The 19,981-nt window shown below is 47.5% G+C and overlaps 1 protein-coding gene across 7 annotated transcripts in view; it reads right to left on the bottom strand.

The window, feature by feature from the left end:
* Positions 1-19,981, bottom strand: part of LOC147709671 (uncharacterized) — a 478,515-nt gene that overhangs the window by 47,214 nt on the left and 411,320 nt on the right. For all 7 annotated transcript variants that reach the window (XM_086928188.1, XM_086928184.1, XM_086928186.1 and 4 more), the window contains one exon: positions 18,003-18,149. In XM_086928188.1, the coding sequence (XP_086784314.1) occupies positions 18,003-18,149 (147 nt within the window). The remainder of the gene's footprint in view (positions 1-18,002; positions 18,150-19,981) is intronic.

Below are 19,981 nucleotides of genomic sequence, written 5' to 3' on the forward strand. Positions count from 1 at the left end.
ACCCCTCTGTCTCTCTGCAGCTCGTCCGGGATGACATTTGCTTACACTCCCTGGAGGCGGGTTAATTTCTTTGGCAGGCCTCCACAGCTATAGTGAACAGTTGGGGTGATACGAATGGGAAACTCCTTTATTGTCTGGCTTCCCATCAACAGGTGAACCTGATCATTCCCGAAGCGATGGATGATTCAGGTTGTTTAAGGTGATCCGTTCCGGAGATCACGCAGACCTGTGCTTGTTTCTATGAGAAACTGCACTCTACGCCCTCAGAGAGGGGTCCAACAGGGCCTAAATGTTTTCTAGCTTTGGTCACTCTGCTCATTCTCTCACGAGTGGGCTCCTGTGTACTGGACAAACCTCTTACAATAGATACAATTGTGGATGTCCTCTCTGGCCTGCTTAAGGGGAAAACCCCTGGCCCTTATGGGCTCCCCATGGAATATTATGCAGCGTTCTGGTAGCTTCTCTTCACTCAATTGTTGGCGATGTATGAGAAGGGGTGTCAAACAGGCATGTTCCCAGGAGAACTGGATACTGCAACTTTAGTGGTGCTACCTGATACCCTTCTGCCTTCCATGTCCTGTGTCAGCCATCACCCTATATCACTGCTTAATTGTGAAACAAAGATCTTCATCAAGGTATTAGCAAACAGACTAAAATGCATGCGGATCAATGTGGCTTTATACCCTCTTGGAGCACAAGACACTGTATCTATTGACTTCATTCGGCCGTAGCCCACTGTCATCGTCTGCCACAAACTCTAGCCCTACTTCTCATTGACTTTGAGAAGGTGTTCAATATGGTGGACTGCAACTATCTACAGGAGGTCCTGATCCATGCAGGTCTGGGCCAGCGGTTCCACAGCATGGTTTGTGTTCTCTATTCTTATCCCACAGCCCGGGTATGTGTCAATGGGGCTCTTTCGGATCACTTTCCACTATATCTCTCCCCATTATATATTTTATGAGTGACAGGTCTTATTTCCTTAACAATGATTTGTATAAAACCTACACTTTGCCACATATGGGCTCTGAGGACATGGGGCCAGAGGACTGTCCCAATGAACATGAAGTAGAGCCACCTAGTCCCCACTTCCCTCACATATTGGATTTGCTTTGCAAATAGGGGATGACATTCAGGAACTTGACAACACTTTATCCACTAAACCCACCATTGACTTGGCCGATTCTGCTCTAGCGCAATCGTCCCCTACCCCCCTGCACCATTTAGACATAAGGAAATTCAGAATAGCCCTGTGGAATGTGGCAGGCATAAGGGGAAAAGTAGGTATTCCCCATTGTCTTGAGTTTATCAATCAGCACAAGATATGTATTCTGCGGGAAACTCCACTAAGGGCTTCTCATCCTGGTCAAAATGTAACTAAATTGTGTATCAGAGGAGCTTTCCACTAATAACAGCAATATTCTTTGTGTTAGAGTCAAAGGCTCACTGGGAAAGTGCATGGACATCAATAATGTCTATGCAAGGAGTTCTAGAGTTGGTAGGTTTAATCGTGGCAGGCATTTTAATGTAACTTTTGAGCCCTCAATCGGGAAGACATCTTAGAGAACAACGAGGAGGACAATATGTGGTTAGTCCCTTTGTTGGACCTGCCACCAATCAAGAATTGGTCAGAAAGCAGCCCTGCTCCCGAATTCTTTTGCCTTAGTGCACAGGTTATGGCTGCTAATGGAAGGACCGCTCCTGACAGAAAAGGGGGGAAGATATTTGTTGGACCCAACCGGTCTAGCCAGATAGACTATATACTAGTGGATCTTAGTTTATGGCCACTTGTAATCGACATGTGTATTATCCAGACCTGCGAAACCAACCACAATCCTCTTAGCATTGAAATAAAGTATCCTTGGGGAGAAAAGTCAAGGGCATTTGATGATCTTTTCATCACAATGGGAGGTGACTCCCTGAAATGATAAACGCCGGCTCAAATGGTCTACAATCCTGGCGGACGAATCCAAGATCAGTACACCAAAACGTGATGTTGAGAGCCACCTGGGAGTGTTGCTATCTCGGCCAAGCGACCCGTCTTCACGAGCAAGCTGTAGTGAACAACATTCTGAGTTCTTCAACTACTTGGCGAGAAATGTTATTGTCCATCAACATAAGTCCAGGTTCAACCAGATGAAATCGACAAAAACAACTCCATGGTTCTCAAAAGAATGCAGATCTCTAAAACGACGGCTGTCCCTAGCCCTAAGGCAAAAGGATATTCCGTCAATCCGGGAACTTGAGGAGGCAATACAAACAGGTAAAGTGGGAATGGGACGAAAGAAGGTGGGCAGAACTTGTGGAGCCCATCTCAAGTCTGGATGCTAGATTATTCTGGGTACTTGTGGGTAAGGTTAGAGTAACCATGAAAAGTCTCTGCCCGTGGCTAAGAACACCTCACCCCATGCGTGGCAAGATAATTTTGGAGGCGTGTCCTCAACCTTTACCAGTTGTGATATGCATCCATCAGAGAAGAAATATTAGCCTACCTAGATGCACTAGTACTCGCTAAGTCACCCGGTCTGGATGGGATCCAAGGGGATCTCTTCGGTCTTGATAGAGAAAATTGGGCAACTTACATACTGACCCTCGCAAATGACATTGCAGGAGATGGAAGGACCCCAGAATTTTGGAAAGGGGCTGCGGTGATTCCCATCTTCAAAAAGGACGACAGGTCTATCCCCTCAAACTATTGTCCAATCAGCCTGACTGATTGTGTCCAGAAAGTCCTTTGTCGCTCTTTTCTAGCTGAAATCACAGATTGGATGGAAGAGAACAATATTCTCGCTCCCCTCCAAGCGGGCTTTCGACATTAAATGCCACAATCGACCAGGTCTTTCGGCTCCTTATGTTGTACTGGAATGTGGTCCTGCTGGGTAAAGGGAGCCTATACATTGCATTTATAGATCTAAAAACTGCATTTGATCTCATTCCCAGGGACAGCCTATGGTGGGTGCTAAGGGTGATGGGTATGCCACCAGGCATCCTCGCACTTCTGATTAGGCTCCATGAAGAGAACTTTCCCAGAGTCAGGTGGGGTAGTCAGGGACAGGTCACCAATCCCATTAAAGTACAACGGGGGTCTGCCAAGGATGTGTCCTGGCTCCAACCTTATTCTCACTTTACATCAACCACGTTGACAAGCTTTTATCCGCCATTCCAGCAGATGCCCCCTCTTTAGCTAAGCAAAGAATCACTACCCTCTTATTCGCGGACGACACACTTCTCGTCTCAAAGACCCCAATGATCTTGCAAATATTACTCATGACTTATATCAATTCAAGCTCTTTTGCGATAGGAGGAGGCTCAAAATAAATGCATCCAAAACCAAGCTTATGCTATTAAATCCCTACAAGAGCTTTAAGGGAAGTCTGCTACTAGATTACATCCCTTTGGAGAGTCAGCTCGAATACCTGGGAATTCAAATATCTGAGGATATGGCCTGGAAATCCCAGTAAGGCCTTCCTCAAATTTTCCCTGGTAACCCTGGCTCAACGTAAAGAACATTGTCTCTCCTACATGAAGCCAATTGCATCAGCACTGAAATTGTATAGTAGCAAGGCCATGAGCAGTGCACTTATGGGGCTGAGTTGTGGGGCACAGCAACCTGACAACCATGGAGGATAAGTTCCTTAGAACAAATATGCTACTTACCAGTACGCATCTGTTCTTGGCATGTAGGGCTGCTGACATTCATATCTATGCATAGATCGCCGCCTAGTGTTGGGTCCGGATGATTGCACATTGTTGTCCTGGAAGAGTCTTCGAAGTATCACGAGATAGGAGGCTCCTCCCCTGGACTACAGTGCGCATGGGCATCGACTCCATCCTCAGATTGTTTTTAGCCATTGTGGCCAAGATGGAGTGAAACTAAGTGAATGATGACCATGCTAGAAGTATGTGTGAATTCTGCAGCTGCTACAGGCGCCGGGGAGGAGGGCGGGCGATATGAATGTCAGCAGCCCTACATGCCAAGAACAGATGCATACTGGTAAGTAGCATATTCGGTTCGAGGCATGTGGGCTGCTGAATTCATATCTGTGCATAGAATACATAGCAGTCCCTCCATTAACGGCGGCCGCACGTGCCAGCTGCAACAGTTTGGAAAAGTGTTTTTAGAACAGCCTGCCCTAGAGCTGCCTGCTGTTTGGAGTGCACATCAACACAATAATGCTTTGTAAATGTGTGTGTGGTAGACCATGTGGCTGCTTTGCATATGTCTTCCAAAGGAATATTTCCAAGGAATGCCATGGAGGCCCCCAACTTTCTGGTGGAGTGGGCCCTTGGTGGAATGGTGAGAGTACGCTTGGCTTTCAGATAGCAGATCTGGATACATTTAACAATCCACCTAGCTATACCAGCCTTGGAAATGGGGTTACCTTTGTGGTGTGGTGCAAAGGCAACAAAGAGTTGTTTAGTTTTCCTAAAATCCTTGGTCCTATCGATATAATACATCAGGGCCCTCTTGACGTCAAGGGTGTGGAGCATTCTCTCCGCCAATGACTCAGGATTTTGGAAGAAAACAGGCAATTCAATAGTCTGGTTAATATGGATTGAGACACAACTTTAGGAAGGAATTTAAGGTTAGTGCGAAGCACTACCCTGTTAGAATGAATTTGAATAAATGGTTCTTGGATAGTTAGTGCTTGTAGTTCACTAACTCGCCGTAGCGATGTAATCGCTATGAGGAAAGCCACTTTCCACGTCAAGCATTGAATCTCGCAGGAATGCAGTGATTCAAAGGGAGGACCCATCAGCCGGGTGAGGACCACATTGAGGTTCCACTCCGGAGCTGGTGGAGTCCGCGGAGGAATGACTCGTTTGAGTCCTTCTAGAAAGGCCTTAATGGCAGGCACTCTGAAAAGTGAGAGGTGCTGCCTGTTCTGGAGATAAGCGGCCATTGCAGATAGATGTATGCGAATGGAAGCATAGGCCAGATTACATTTGTACAGATGGAAAAGGTAACAAATGATATTCTGAATAGATGCATCTAGCGGGTTAGTGTTGTGGTCTACACAATAAATGACAAACCGCTTCCATTTTGCCGCATAGCATGCTCTGGTGGTGGGCTTCTTGCCTCCCGAATGATGTCCATACAGTCAGAAGGCAAGTGCAGGTAGCCAAACTCTAAGACTTCAGGAGCCAGATCGCCAGGTTGAGCTGTTGCGGATCTGGATGCTGAATGTCGCCATGGCTCTGCGTCAGAAGGCTGGGTGTGAGGCGTAGCCTCTGATGCGGTACCACGGACAGTTCTAGAAACGTGGTGTACCATGGTTGGCGAGCCCAGGTTGGAGCAACCAGGATGAGAGTCATGGAGTGCTGCCTGAGCTTGCGTGCCACCAGCGGTATCAGAGGTGCTGGGGGAAAAGCATACGCAAATTTGCCTGACCAGTTCATCCATATCACATTGCCCTGCGACTGTGGGTGTGGGAACCTGGTGGCGAAGCTTTGGCATTTTGCGTTCTCCCTTGTGGCGAACAGGTCTATCTCTGGATGACCCCACCTTTGGAAGTACGGTTGGAGTACTGATGGATGTATCTCCCACTCGTGCATTTGGTGGCTGTGCCTGCTGAGCAGGTCCACCATCTGATTGTCCTTGCTCGGGAGGTGTTCTGCCATGAGGAAGATGTTCCTCTGAATGGCCCACTTCCACATGCTCTGAGCCAGATGAGACAGCTGCGGAGAGTGTGTTCCTACCTGCTTTTGAATGTAGTACATGGCTGTCATGTTGTCCGTCCGGATCAACACAACCTTGTTGCACAGATGAATTTGAAGGCTTTGAGTGCCATGAAGATCGCCATCAGTTCGAGAACATTGATGTGCATCTTCCGTTGCTGTTGCGTCCATAGTCCCTGCACTGTGTAATAGAGTACATGAGCTCCCCATCCCTGGAGAGAGGCGTCCGTTGTCAGGATGATCTGTGGCACAGGCTCTTGGAACGGTCGGCCCTTGCAAAGGTTTCGTGGATTCCACCAATGCAGAGAGTTGTATGCCTGACCGCTCACCAACACTAGGTCTTTCAACTGCCCGTGAGCCTGAGTCCACTGACGTGCTAAGCACTCCTGAAGCGGGCGCATATGTAGTCTCGCGTGCGGGACTATGGAAATGCAGGAGGCCATCATGCCTATCAACTGCATGAACACTCTTGCTGGAAGCGAGTGTTGAGATCTGAATTTTTGTATCAGCGATTGAATGCTGCTGACTGTCACTGAATTCGGCTGTGCTGTGGCTGCCAGAGTGTTTATAGTCGCACCCAGATACTGCGGTATGTTGGCGGGCTGGAGGTGGGATTTTGGGTAATTCAGTGAGAATCCCAGATCGTGCAGGAGGTGAATGGTGTGGGACATATGGGCGGCACACTGCTGGGCTGACTTTGCCTGGATGAGCCAGTCGTCCAGATAAGGGTAGACGTGGATGTTCCGTCTCCTGAGGTGCGCCGCCACTGTCGCCAGGCACTTTGTGAACACCCTGGGTGCCGTGGTGACACCGAAAGGCAAAACCTTGAACTGGTAGTGCTGGTTTTGTATGGTGAACCGGAGGTACTTCCTGTGTGAAGGGTGCAGTGGAACGTGAAAGTACGCATCCTTTAGGTCTAAAGTTAAGAGAAAATCCCCCTGACTGAGCAACGGGAGCCCTTGCTGCAGGGTCAGCATATGGAAGTGCTCCGACAGGATGTAATGGTTGAGTGGCCTGAGGTCCAGGATGGGCCTGAGGGACCCGTCCTTTTTTGGTATTAAGAAGTAAAGGGAGTAGACCCCTGTGCCTCTTTCTTGCATAGGCACGAGCTCTATTGCTCCTTTTTGCAGCATAACGGTGACTTCCTGCTGCAATAAGTGCAAATGCTCGGCCGACATAGGACGGTTTCTTGGGGGCATGTTGGGTGGAGTGGAAGTTAACTCCAGACAATAACCGTATTGAACAAGTTTCCTGACCCACCTGTCTGTGGTGATGGACTTCCAGACCGGCAGGAACTGCTGGAGTCTCCCCCCGACCGGTGTTGTGTGGTCGGGGGGCAGTGACAAGGCGTCACTGTTTGCTGGTGGCAGAGGTTCTGGAGCTGTTGTTTCCACGACCTCTGCCCTTGGCACTGTTACCACGATATCCACCTCGACTCTTGTTGGTGTATGTGGACTGAGTGTTGCCCTTGTAGTACTGCGTGGACTGGGAGAGCTGGCCTCTGGAAACGCCTCTAGTGCTTGAGCGACGAAAAGACCCACCCCGAAACTGCTGGGACTGTAAGGCACCCATGGATTTCGCAGTCTCCGTGTCCGTTTTAATTTTTTCTAGGGTATCGTCAACCTCCGGGCCAAACAGGTGATCTGAATTGACTGTTTGGTTAAGGATGGTGGTTTGGATTTCTGGCTTAAATCCAGAGATTCTCAGCCAGGCATGTCGCCATAGCATAATACTAGTGTTTATAGCCCTGGCATCGGTATCAGCCGCGTCCAGAGCGCACTTAATTGAAGCGTTAGAGATCAGCTTCCCTTCCTGAATCAGCATCTCAGCCACCTCCTTGTATTCATCAGGCAGGTGCTGCAACAGGGTCTCCAGTGTGTCGTAGTGTGCCCTGTCATACCTCGCCAGAAGTGCTTGTGTGTTAGAAATGCGCCAGATGTTGGCTGCCTGTGCTGCTACCCTCTTCCCCGATGCCTCAAAGACCTTGGATTCTTTGTCTGGGTGAGGAGCATCACCCATAGTCTGAGAATTAGCCCTCTTCCGGGCATTCGAGACGACAAGGGAGTCCAGAGGCAACTGTCCTTTGATGTAGGTAGGATCAGTAGGCGCTGACTTGTATTTTTTCTCAATCCTTAGGTTTATTACATCTCGGCAGCATGTTTTAAAACACCTTTCAGCATAGGCAGAGTCTTAACAGTTTTTTCTGAGACTGCGAAGGTATCAAAAAGGAAGTCGACATCCACAGGGTCAGCATGGAGCTGGACGTTGTGATTGTTAGCTGCCCGCTCAATGAGGGCATTGAAATCTGTAGAGTCTTCTGTAGGGGACGTTTTTGCAGAAAATAGTTGAGGGTCTTGTCCTGATTGAGGATCACCAGGGTCACCACCAGTGGCCCAGGGTTCGTTGGTATCCTCAGGGTCTGTATAGACAGGATAACTGTACTCATCCTCATCATCCCCCTCTCCAGCGTCCACATCAGAGTAAGTGGGCGAAACATTATGAGTCTGTGGGGAAAGTGGTTCCACCAAGACGGGAGTGAAAGCAGAGTCCTTGTTTTTCTTGAGAGGGATCTTGTAGGACTCCGTTGGGCGTTCTGGGGTGATTTTCCGCTTGTGGAGGGAAAGCCTGCCCGTTTCGGCATCGATGAAGTGTTCCTGATGCTCGTCCACTGAAGGTGAACGCGGCGGGTGGGCGCGCCGGTTCAATGGAATCCCTCGAGGCCTCACCTGGAGTCGACTCTCGGGGTGCGGTGCCCTTGGCCTTGTCCTGCTGACGCGGAGTCGCGAGAACCTTCGGGTCATCCAGCCGTTTCTTCGGGTCACCGAGAGCTTTCTTCGGGTCGCCGATAGCCTTCTTTGGGTCTCTGAGGCCTTTGCCGGCGTCGACCGTCTTCGGCGCCGACGCGCTCAGCTCGACCACCTTCACTTTAGTCTTCGGCGCGGCAGACTTCGTCTCGACGCCCTTGACTTGAGCCTTCGGCTCGACAGCAACCTTCGGCTTCTTCGGCGCCGAGGGCTCCGAGGCCTTGGAGCCGACCAAAGCGATGCGCACTTTCGGTTTCGAGGACGGCACCTGCGCAGTGTCTGGAGTCGAGACTGTAGGTTTCACTTTTGGTTTCGTTTTGCCAGGGCGTGGCTCAACAGCATTGTCAGTGGCCGAGCCCGAAGGCGGGGCCGTAGAACCCATAGTAAGATCTTGGGTAAGGCCCGAAGGCAATTCCTCGACATGAGCCTTATGAATTGGCACGGCCCCAGAGTCAGTTTGAGGAAGCTCTTCGTCCGAGCTATCCTCCATGGCCCCGAGGGCCCCGTCGTCATCTCCTACCTCGTCACCGACTTCTTTGGCCTCGAACGTCTCTGCATCCGCGTCGTAGTCGTAGTCGACGTCCGACGCGGGGTTCGACTCAGTAATGTCCTGGATAGATACGTCCTCGACATCCCCTGCATCGAAGATGTCCACAAGCGTCTTCTTGGACCTGAAGAGTGAACAAGCCATACACTTGGCTTCATTGTGGTCCGGCGACAGACACTTGTTGCACACCGGGTGGACGTCGATGTGGGGATACTTCGAGTTGCAGACGGGACATCTTTTGAATGGACTTCGGTCCATGATGGACGGTCGATAGGTCTGGAGCGTCGACTGGGCCTTCCGCGCCGAGAGCACGCGGGTGTAGAGAATCCGGCTCGGAACCGAGCTGGAAGAACTAAGACCGAACGCAAGACTATACCGACGTATTAGACTAAAGACCTTTTGGTCTCAAAGTTTTCTATCGATTCCGACAAGAGGGAATTCAAAGACATCCGAACCCAATGGCGGAAAAAAACAATCTGAGGATGGAGTCGATGCCCATGTGCATTGTAGTCCAGGGGAGGAGCCACCTATCTCGTGGTGATACTTCGAAGACTCTTCCAGGACAACAATGTGCAATCATCCGGACCCAACACTAGGCGGCGATCTATGCACAGATATGAATTCAGCAGCCCACATGCCTCAAACACATGGTTTCCTTGACGTAGAGTACTTATTTATGCCCACTATTGCTCGATATGGGCATCAAACCCATTAGTGATCTAGCATAGGCCTTGCAGTCCACAATATTTATTGTCCATCATCCTACACTAGAAGACAGATTAAAACACTCTGGGGCCTATTCAAAAAGAGCTATCGCCGAATTAACTGCACTTTATTGCAGCCAAAGTTGTGATAAATTTACCACCCCATTCATAAGCTGGTGCTAACGGCCCACAGCACTAATTTACCTGCGATAGCAGTCGAAAAAACTTTGCCACAGAGAACCCCGGCAACTATCGCTAATGAGATGTAGAGTGGGCATTTCCGTGCCAAAAGCCACGACATCACAATACAACATTCACAACAACCATTCAGATTGGCGATAAAAACACAAAACAGGCGATAAGGCGCATTAGCACCAGGAAATCTACACCTGCTCTGACCTGGTGTAAAGTCGGACGGCAGCCAGCACCACAAAAGGGAGACCAGCCGAGGGCCACATCGAAAGGGCAACAGATGCTATGGAGCCACCCATCATGCGGCCCGGACACCCAAGAGGGCCACAACACCCACCGACACCACACCCAGGCCCGCAATACCCCTCTCCGCCCAGGACCACCCCCAACCCCGGACTAAGAAACTGCACGCCAACACCACGAATCCCAAAACAAACATTTAGCCTGATGTCGCACAAGCAGGAAAATCAACAGACCTGCATGGCCAGAAAATGGAGACTCAGTCAAACAGGAATGTAATCACCAACACAAAACACCATACAAACAAAAGCTGAGACAACCCTTAGGATGAGTCCTAGCATCCCCTCACTGGACAATCTGTAGCACACAGCCTGGAAGACCAAGTTCAAGAGAAGAAGGTGTGCCATGCGCCCAACAATAAAGAGAGGGAGAGAGATGGATTGAGATTACACAAGCCGCTCAAGGCCTCCTGGCCACCTGGCTCCACATGCCAACATGTGTGTGTGTACCGCCATCCGTACACCATGAGCCCAAGGCCGTGCCCCAATCTTAGCACCAAAGCAACATTACATTCAGAAAACTGATTGATGCATGTGCAATGGGGGGGGGGGGGGTGGGGGGGGAGGTCCCTTTGGCAAGCTCCACCTCTAAGAGCCAGACAGTGTTTTTGGATGGGTGCTGGACGACATGTGCACTTACTCTGGGCAATAGCTTGCTTAATCTCCACAACGGCCCCTCGCGGTGGGATGTCTGGCTTTCACCTTGTGGATACCCTGCCGGGGTTATCTCACAGGGGAATACCAGGACGGGTTCCCTAAGCAAGCGATTAGATACCGGGTCGGTGATTTGGGCTATATAAATACATGTACATTTATGTGACTACAGCAATGTAAGTATGGTGTCCGACCTCTGACCATGTAGAGCAATGCCATTGATCACAACAGAATGTGTTCACACAGATGTGTGTGAGTAGGTATGCGACTTGAACTTCTAGTGTCACATGTGGTGTAGGACACCACTCCTTGTCTGCTTTCGTTTGGGTCAGTCCTACACACAGCCCTATTCTATACATGGATGTGTGCCTACGTTTGGGGTTGTGAGATTGTTGTTGATGTGCAATGGGGACACAGTTAGTACTCACCTTCACAGTCAACACAAAGAGATGATGGATGGAGTGCTGAAACTTTCCAAACACTCACCCCCAGTCACCGATCTGGATTGAATCCATCATCATTCTTTAGCTCACTTTGCCACCCCAGTTTAGACACAGCTGTATGCAAATCAGTCTTGACCCTGTGCCTCATGGGAACAGTCCAGCCTGAACTGCCAAGCCATGTCTTCCCTTGACCGTAAACAAGCACCCTGGGACCGGTTTCGGGCTAACAGCCCTCTTCAGCCAGGCTAGCTTGAATCCAGGCCCAAAATGAGCAAGGGAACCACGTCTGGGCATACCCTGCCAACTTAGGGCGAACAAAGCAAACACAAAAAGATGAAGAGATGGTGGACGGAGTGCTGAAACTTTCCAAACACTCACCCCCAGTCACAGATCTGGGTTGAATCCATCATCATTCTTTAGCTCACTCCAGTTCAGACACAGCTATATGCAAATCTGGATTCACTCTGTGCCTCATGGGAACAGTCTAGCTTGAACTGCCAAGCCATGTCTTCCCTGGACCAGAAACAAGCATTCTAGGACCGGTTTCGGGCAAACACATTCACAGTCATCCAATTGGCCATGTGTAACAGGGATACACATGCACATAGATGTCAGTTACCAGGTTGTACCTTCACGTGCAATCATCGTACCTGCATCCAGCCATACCTCCATACGTGAGTGACTATAGTGATGACACATCTGTGTGATTTAGAATGTTTTATTCACATTCAGCTGATTGACGGAGCTGGGGCTGTACATGGCCATCCAAGCACACATCACATGGAAGCCCAGTGTTGGGCCAACCAGACTCATTAGGGGATTGCACAGTGATTGGGAAGAGGGAGAGTGCAGTCCGCAGCAGGATAGCTGTGTAATTGGCGAGCGGTGACGGCATGGCAGTCCGTGTTGGGGTCCGGGTGAAAGTCGATGGGTGTTCCGGGGGTCACTAGGTTAGTGTTGGTAAGAGTGCAACCCTCTATATATTAAAATATTTACGTCCTGATGAATGCCTTGTACCACTGTTGGCACAATGTAGAAACATGTCGACCCGATTCTATATGGCGAGGGGTTAATAACTCTCCCCATTTCACCGCTCACTTGTTTTTATACACCATATAGTCACCTAGTTCATTAAAATCAAGTGAGGTAACTGTAATGGCTTTTAATTTCACTCACTCACTTTGGGCCCCCACCTAGTTAGAAGTGCATCCCTGTCGTCAGGTGTATGCCCGCCCTCTATCAAACCGAGTATTTAGAGGGCGAGGACTGCCCAATGATGTAGCATGACACCAGGTGGTGTGTGAGGCCCGTCCTAAACATTTTGCGAGATGTCCACACTCACATACACATAACACTCCTGAGCACCTTTTAGGTCATTCTGATGAGAGCGGCCCTATTTGTGTATAACGTTTTGTGTTGGAGGCTGGCCGGTCCCTATCGCCCTGTTGTGCCGCTAGTTCCCTACCCCAGTAGATTCTGGGGCTAGTGTGGTTTTAGACACGGTATAGTGCCAAATCTTAACGTCATTTAAAAGGAGGAGTTAAGAGGAGAAATGTATTTATTTCTCCTTTCTTTTCTAACTTTGCCGCATGCTGCACTATACAGCATACATGCAAAGTTGTAAAAAAATGTAAGTTTGTCTTAGTATAGTATTTTGTACTGGAAGGGTAGCTTTCCAGTACAAAACCCATGGTAGACTCAGGTACAAAACCTAGTACTATGGCGCCATGGTGTGTGCCTGGCATCCCATGTACGGCGGGGAAGGTAAAGGGATGCTACGAAGGAGGTTAACTATGTACTTCTATGCAACTGCAGGGCCCGCCGGCAAGGCCAATCCATTCTAATAGAGGGGTTGGAAACATGGACTCGATTCAGACGTTCCGATAAGCGCTTAGGCGCACATACAGGTTACTATAGGTACCATAGGAATATAGGGTGTCGCCCTCCCTAATTCCTATTTTTACTTCTCTTTTGCACATCACGGTCCTTAAGAAGCAACTAGGATCCATTAGAGATCAATATTGAGCATCAAACATGTTGGCCTAATTTGCATTTTCACTCACACCCAGGATAAGAGAGCAGCAGGAAAATACTCATCCTTCAACTACATTTGTTTGAAAGTGGTTCTCCTTATCCTTTGTTTTTTAATCTTACCTTTTGGACCTTGGTTTCTGGGTATCGCAAAGGTAATTTTAAACTACTCACACACAGTTTAGGCCCACACACCCACATGCACAACTGCAGCGTCTCCTAAAAGATCTCTGATATAGAGACCTCTCACAGGGCTCATGGGGGCAGCAGCGACACCCCCATGAGGAGAAAATGCCCGATGATGAAGCATGACACCGAGGGGGGTGTGAGGGCACTATTTCTAAAAGGGGAAATTTGATCCAGCCGAGATTTGCAACACAAGACCACACTTTAGCATCTTCAACTGCTCAACCAGAATAGGTTGTCCTTTGTCTCATAGGAACAGTTACCCCACAGTGATTACTGTGTGCCTGGCGCACGTCAGCTGAAATCAGCACAGGCAATAAGGAGAAGGGAGGAGTGATTCATATCTCCGCAGACATATGCTCTCCTTCTCCCTGGCATGCAACACAGTGCAACATGTTTGGCTGCTTTCTGCATTCTGTGACTTTTTCTTAAATATGCGCCTCTGTGTGCCACTGATATATTGTGTGTTACTTCTCTTCTTTAACAAGCCAATGTGTCAAATTTCCACCCGTTGGACCTGGCGCGATTTACAAGTCACCCTCAAACCTTTTGCCTTTTACCTCCCACTGTATTCTGAAATTAGTTTTTGTTGACCATAGAACTCTGTGCACTTTGCTACTGCTAACCAGTGCCAGGATGCTTATGCTCACTCTCCTAAAAATTAATTTGTTTGACATTTAACAAATTGGCAATTGTATTTACTTATTTGTCCCTTGCATACTGGAATGCCAAATTACCAGGGCAGGTAATCACCAGTGGACATGCAGCACTTAATGTGCCTCCCACTTAAGTAGCATGTTAAAACATGTCCCAGCCCTCGAATGCAGTGTCCCAATGCGATGTCGACTTGGAATTTAAACTCCCCTTTTTATTAGATATGCCACCCCTATGGTAGGCCCTTGGTAGCCCTTAGGGTAGGGTGCTGTGTAATTAAAAGGTTTTACATGTTCTTTTGGTTTTCACATGTCCTGGTGGGGAAAAACCTCCAATTTTGTTTAACTACTGTGAGGCCTACGCCTACAATAGGATAACATTGGGTAGTCCTTATTATATTTAATGAGCTGTGAATAGTAATTGAGAGGAGGTATATATGTAATCATTGGCACGTGTGAAAATGTAATGAGAAACCCTCTTTAATCATAAAGTCAGACTATTCTTTCAACTTTGAAAATGCCACTTTAGGAAAGTTGCCATTTTCCTTTTCCCTACCCCTTTTCTTCCGGTAGGCTGGCCTTGGACACATGACTGGGTGTCAATAACAGTCAGACCCACGCTTTAGTTACCTACTGGGCCTGCGGAAGGACTCTCAGACGACTCTGCCAAACTGCTGCTGTACCTGGAATGACTTCTTCTGTGCCTGGATCCTGCATTGAACCCCCAGATGGGCTTTTGCCAGAACTGAGTACTTTGACAAAATTTGGCCAAAAAGTGTTTAGAGAATCAGGTTCCTGGATCAACCTGCTTGCCTATCTGTCTGAGGTGGGTCACCGGTCATATTGACGTCTTATGTTCTTAGAAGCATTTCAGCGGTCCCTCACCAAAGTGGTAATTGACAGAATTAAGCTTAAGCCTTCTGCCTCATTCAACTGGAGTTTTTCGAATTCCATTTTGGCAACTATGTCCAAAAATAGAAATGTTCATTGCAGCTTAGTCCTAAGATCATTGGATGACAGAGCTCTCTTAAGGGACACATCCTGCAGCCTTGCCCCGCTGAACCTCACCTTCTCAGACATACTTCTTCAGAAGTGTTTCTAAATCTGAAGGCAAATGCTTACAAGGCCCAGGACACTTCTTCTATCTTAACTAGCTCCATCGCAGTTGCCACAACTTTCAAATTTGACTTGGTGCTGAGTGAATAGATATCCATGGCTGGCGCTTTGAACTTTCAAGTCCTATTTTGTACCTTACACTTTTAAAGTCCACAACTCCAGTTCTTCTTATTGGATTTTTGTTGTTTTGGTGTCAGATAATTTATTAAAATGTACTCTACTTTTCTAAAAGGGTTCAGGATTTTCCTTGGGATTGTTGTTGTTGCTTGACCAGGTCTTACATTTCAGTCAACTAACAGCCCAATTACTCACATTATCCCTATCATTTTTGGCACTTTTTTATTTGTCCCCTCAGTTGTTGCTCTTATGGGCTGCTGAGCTGCTTACATTTATAAAAAGTGAGTCCATTCTTGTCTCTGGCAGATGGCGATGAATCTATCAAATGCAGTTCTATCGTTACTGCTTTTTAGGTCTCACCAAGGCAGCGCTTGTGCTGTCTCTTCGAGACATGCTGTATTCAGCTATGGACTGTAAGCTCCACAAGCTCTCTGCCCATCTTGTGAATTTGCTACTATCACTGTCCTTTGTAAATGTTGGCCTTCAATGTGCTAATACGCTTATTATCCCCTCCTTAATACTTTCCTGTCTTCTGTTGTTTCCTCCGATAAAGAATGGTCATTTTAGTAGTGTTGTAACTCGGTATGTTTTATTTACAGTCTGTCAGCACTCTTTTCTTAACCCCTTCCATGCTGATGACGGCTGGGAGCCGTCATCAGCATGGGAGCCCACGCCCGCGATCGGAATGTGCCGCACAGGAGCGGAATTCCGGCCGCGGCAAGGGGTTAAATGACGTCTGCTGCCTTCCTTTGCAGGCAAGACATGCTCTCCCACAAAAGTTGTTTATTGTAACCGATGTGGACAGCAGCAGCAGGTTTGTTTACTTTAGATGATCCTTCTCCCTTCATCGGAAACATTTGTCAATGCAATTTAGCATAGGGAGGGACATGTGGCAGGCTGCTGAGCCCAGAGCGGGGGCAGAAACTTAGAGCATAACAGCTCTGGCAGCATTCACAGCAGGCAGCATGCAAGGCGAGGGGGCACCATGCATCACACCGCTTCCAAGCACCCGGTCCATGGGCAACATGGACAAAGGTACTTTTTCATTCTCCCCACTCCACCCCCCTTCTATGCATGTGGGTAGGCAAATTCTGCTGCAATGTTAATCATGTATTATTTAAAACTCTTTCATCTTTCAAATTTACTTAAATAGTTTCTCGTTTTGATCTGGAATTATTCAGAATTGTGACTTGAAGTGGCCACTACGAAGTATTCCCAACCCTTTCAAGCCTTCCAACACCTTTTTACATTGTGAATATCTAAAAAACTGCTGAAAGGATTTTCTGAAACCAACAAAAGCATGCTTTCTGAAAAGAAATATTCTTTCAAGGTGTAAATCTGTTCAGCCGGTTTTGATTTAGCTGAGAGTAAAACACATCTTTTTTGAACCGCTACCTCCTTCACCTTCTTTCTATGCACACATTTACATGAAGTTTGACATGTCGGATCTTAGTTGGCTACAAATGTAATGCCTAGCCAACCAAGTAGCGCAAACCTATGGACAAACATTCATACTTTTTCTGTGTGACTGAACTATAACTACACTGGGGGACTGGCGGTGTATCATGTACCCTGCCGTCATGTGTCACGGACAGCCTGTGCACTTGGGTGAGTTAAAATCAGTGAAGATGTAGATGTTGTGGTGAATCAGTAGAGTATTATTCAAGTATGTTGACGTGTGTTTTTTAAGTGCACTTGGGTTTAGCGTCACAATTATATAATTTTTAATTGGTGGAAAGCAAGACGAAGATGAGAACATTTGGAAAAAGTAATCAGACCTTGTGTGGCCAATAATAATATGTTATGTATGTGAGGTTGTATTATAATATCCTATGAAATGTGTTGTCATGCTATGTGGAGGAGTGTGGCTCAATGGTTAGAGCGGCAGACCCTGATGCAGAGTTCTGGCCAGGGACCAGGGTTCGATTCCTGCCTCGGCGGGGTCTCTGGCTCAATATCCTCAGACCTGGTAATTCTCGACTTGGTGCCTATTCTAATCAAGGGCCCCATGCTGCAACTCTAGGCAATAGCTTGCTTAGCCTCCACACCGGCCCCAACAGCGCTAAGGATGCCTGGCTTCACCCTGGGGGTGCCCAGGAGTGGGCACTTCACAGGGAAAGCCAGAAGGGGTTCCACAGCGGTATGAGTATCAGCGCCAGGAAGCCGAATAGGCGACACCACAAGGTGACCGTCTGGTGACAGAGTGCTCTATAAGTACCATGACATTTACATTTACATTCTATGTCATGTTGTGTTATGCTATCTTATGTAATGTTTTTTATGCCATGTCATGCCTTGTTATCTTATCTTATATAAACATATGTAGTGCTGTGTCATACGGTGTTACCCTATCCTATTAAATGTTATGAAATTGTACGCCATGTCAAGGTATCTTATATAATATTATGTTGTTCTATGTCTGCGCCATAATATCCTATCTTTGTTAATGTTATGTATTGCTATGTTATGCCTTGTTGTGCTGTCTTGTGTAGTATTAATTTATGTAGCTCTTCTAAGTCCCAACATGTTTTTGGGTGCTGTGACACTCATGAAGGTAGGATTCTGAGGGTACTTTACCAATCACAGCATCTAAGCACGTCTTCCCACACATGTCGCAGCACTTCTGAGTCTGAGGGCACTCGCTGTCGCTGTGGCACTGTGGAGGAGGCAGTGGCGACTTGCACATGACGTTTATGATGGGGCATGTGCCTGCATGTGGTACATCTGTAACACACAATCAGGATTATTAACATTCAGAATTAGAAACACAGCCCTCCTGGGCTAACAGCACTACTGTCACAGGCAGTTTACACATCTTCACACTGAATTATCATTATCCATGGTTTGACTCCTTTGAAATTAAAGATATTGAAAAAGCATCCAAGATCTTCCGAGGGACGGAACACAAATGCATCTTTGTCAAACAACTGGCTCTTGTAAGTCACATGAAGGTGTATCACATAGTATCTCCCCTCCAACCCTCCTATCTCTTCTACAGTTCTTGTTTTTCTTTCTACACCAGTACTCTCTCTACTACTCCTTACCCTACCTCTTATCAGCCTTCTATGAAACACTGCACTTAACAGTTTTTAACTATATCGTACTTCACTCTTCTTTTCTCTACTCTTGACGCCACCCTTCAGGTCACTCTTTACTCTACCATGCTTAACTCTATCACTTTTCTTTCCACTGCTTTTCTCTCTAGCTTTCTTCACTCTATCTCTTTTCATCGTACCACACTTTCTTTCTTTAGTCCCATAGAATGTAGACGCTGAGGGTCATTCTCAGGGCGTCACAGCCTCCATTGCACAGACCTTCACTGAATACTACCATCACCACGGTACGGCGGCCTCATTAGTGGACCTGGGACCAGGTCCCCATTTGATACAGGAGATACCGCTCCGACAACTCTCGGGCGCCGATGTCCAATTACTTGATCAACCTATCTTATTAGATGAGATAGAGGGGGCTATTTCCGCCATTATATCGAGGAAGACCCCAGGCCCTGATGGGTACCTGAAAGAGTACTACAAAGCCTTTTAGGATACTCTATCTCATCTACTCCACACCCTGTACATAAAGGTAGCAAAGAACTGTACTTTCCCAGTAGATATTGACATTGCCACCATTGTGGTGATTCACAAAATACACCCTGCATCGTCCTCCTGCTTTGACTACCGTCCGATCTCCCTCATCAACACCGAGGTTAAAATGTATGCCACGGTCCTAGCAACTCGTCTTAAATAGGTGATCTACACCCTGATCCACACAGACCAGTGTCGCTTCCTGCCCCGCCGCAATGCAAGACACTACTTTTGGTTCGTCCGCGTGGCAATGGCCAATCATTCTCTCCTTCCAACTTGCAAGGCCCTGCCATTAAATCTCTTTTCATCGTACCACACTTTCTTTAGTTACGGTTGCTCGCCTGTTCTTAAAATTGCAATTCATCTCTTCTGTTGACTGAGTGAAAATAACTCTGTGCTGCAGCCTGGATTGGGGGTATAATTTTATTGCTGAGCAGTATGTCTTAATTTAGGTGGGTTCTGCAGGCTGCTGCATGGTTTTGAGATGGGATTACTGCTTTATGAGTGTTGAAGAGTGCAATGGTACTCATGCTGTGGTGTGGGAATGGCCAGGATAAGATCCATTCAATTGGCTATAAATAGAAAGGATTCAGGTGGGTGAGTTTAGCAGCTGATGTGAAGATAAGAGAAAGAGAACACGCAGTTATCGTAGAGGGAGAGAACATAGAGGAGGCGATAAGGTCACAGACTGCGGCATTCAAGGCAGAGTGGTCACTATTACGGGTTTGGGAAAGACAGGTTATCAATAGGATTTAGGGCCATATGTATGAAGCAAATTCTCATTCGCAAAGGCCGAATTTAGCAGAATTTCGGCCTTTGCGAATGCGAATTAAGATTAAGAAAATGATATGTATGAAGTGAAATCTGGTGCAAAATAAGGAATCGCAAAATTTGCGATTCCTTATTTTGCAATTGCATTTAAGGAATCTCAAATTTTACGATTCCTTAAATGCAATGTATGAAGTCCAAAAA

This window comes from Lissotriton vulgaris, chromosome 6 (genome assembly GCF_964263255.1).
Source record: "Lissotriton vulgaris chromosome 6, aLisVul1.2, whole genome shotgun sequence".
NCBI lineage: Eukaryota > Metazoa > Chordata > Amphibia > Caudata > Salamandridae > Lissotriton > Lissotriton vulgaris.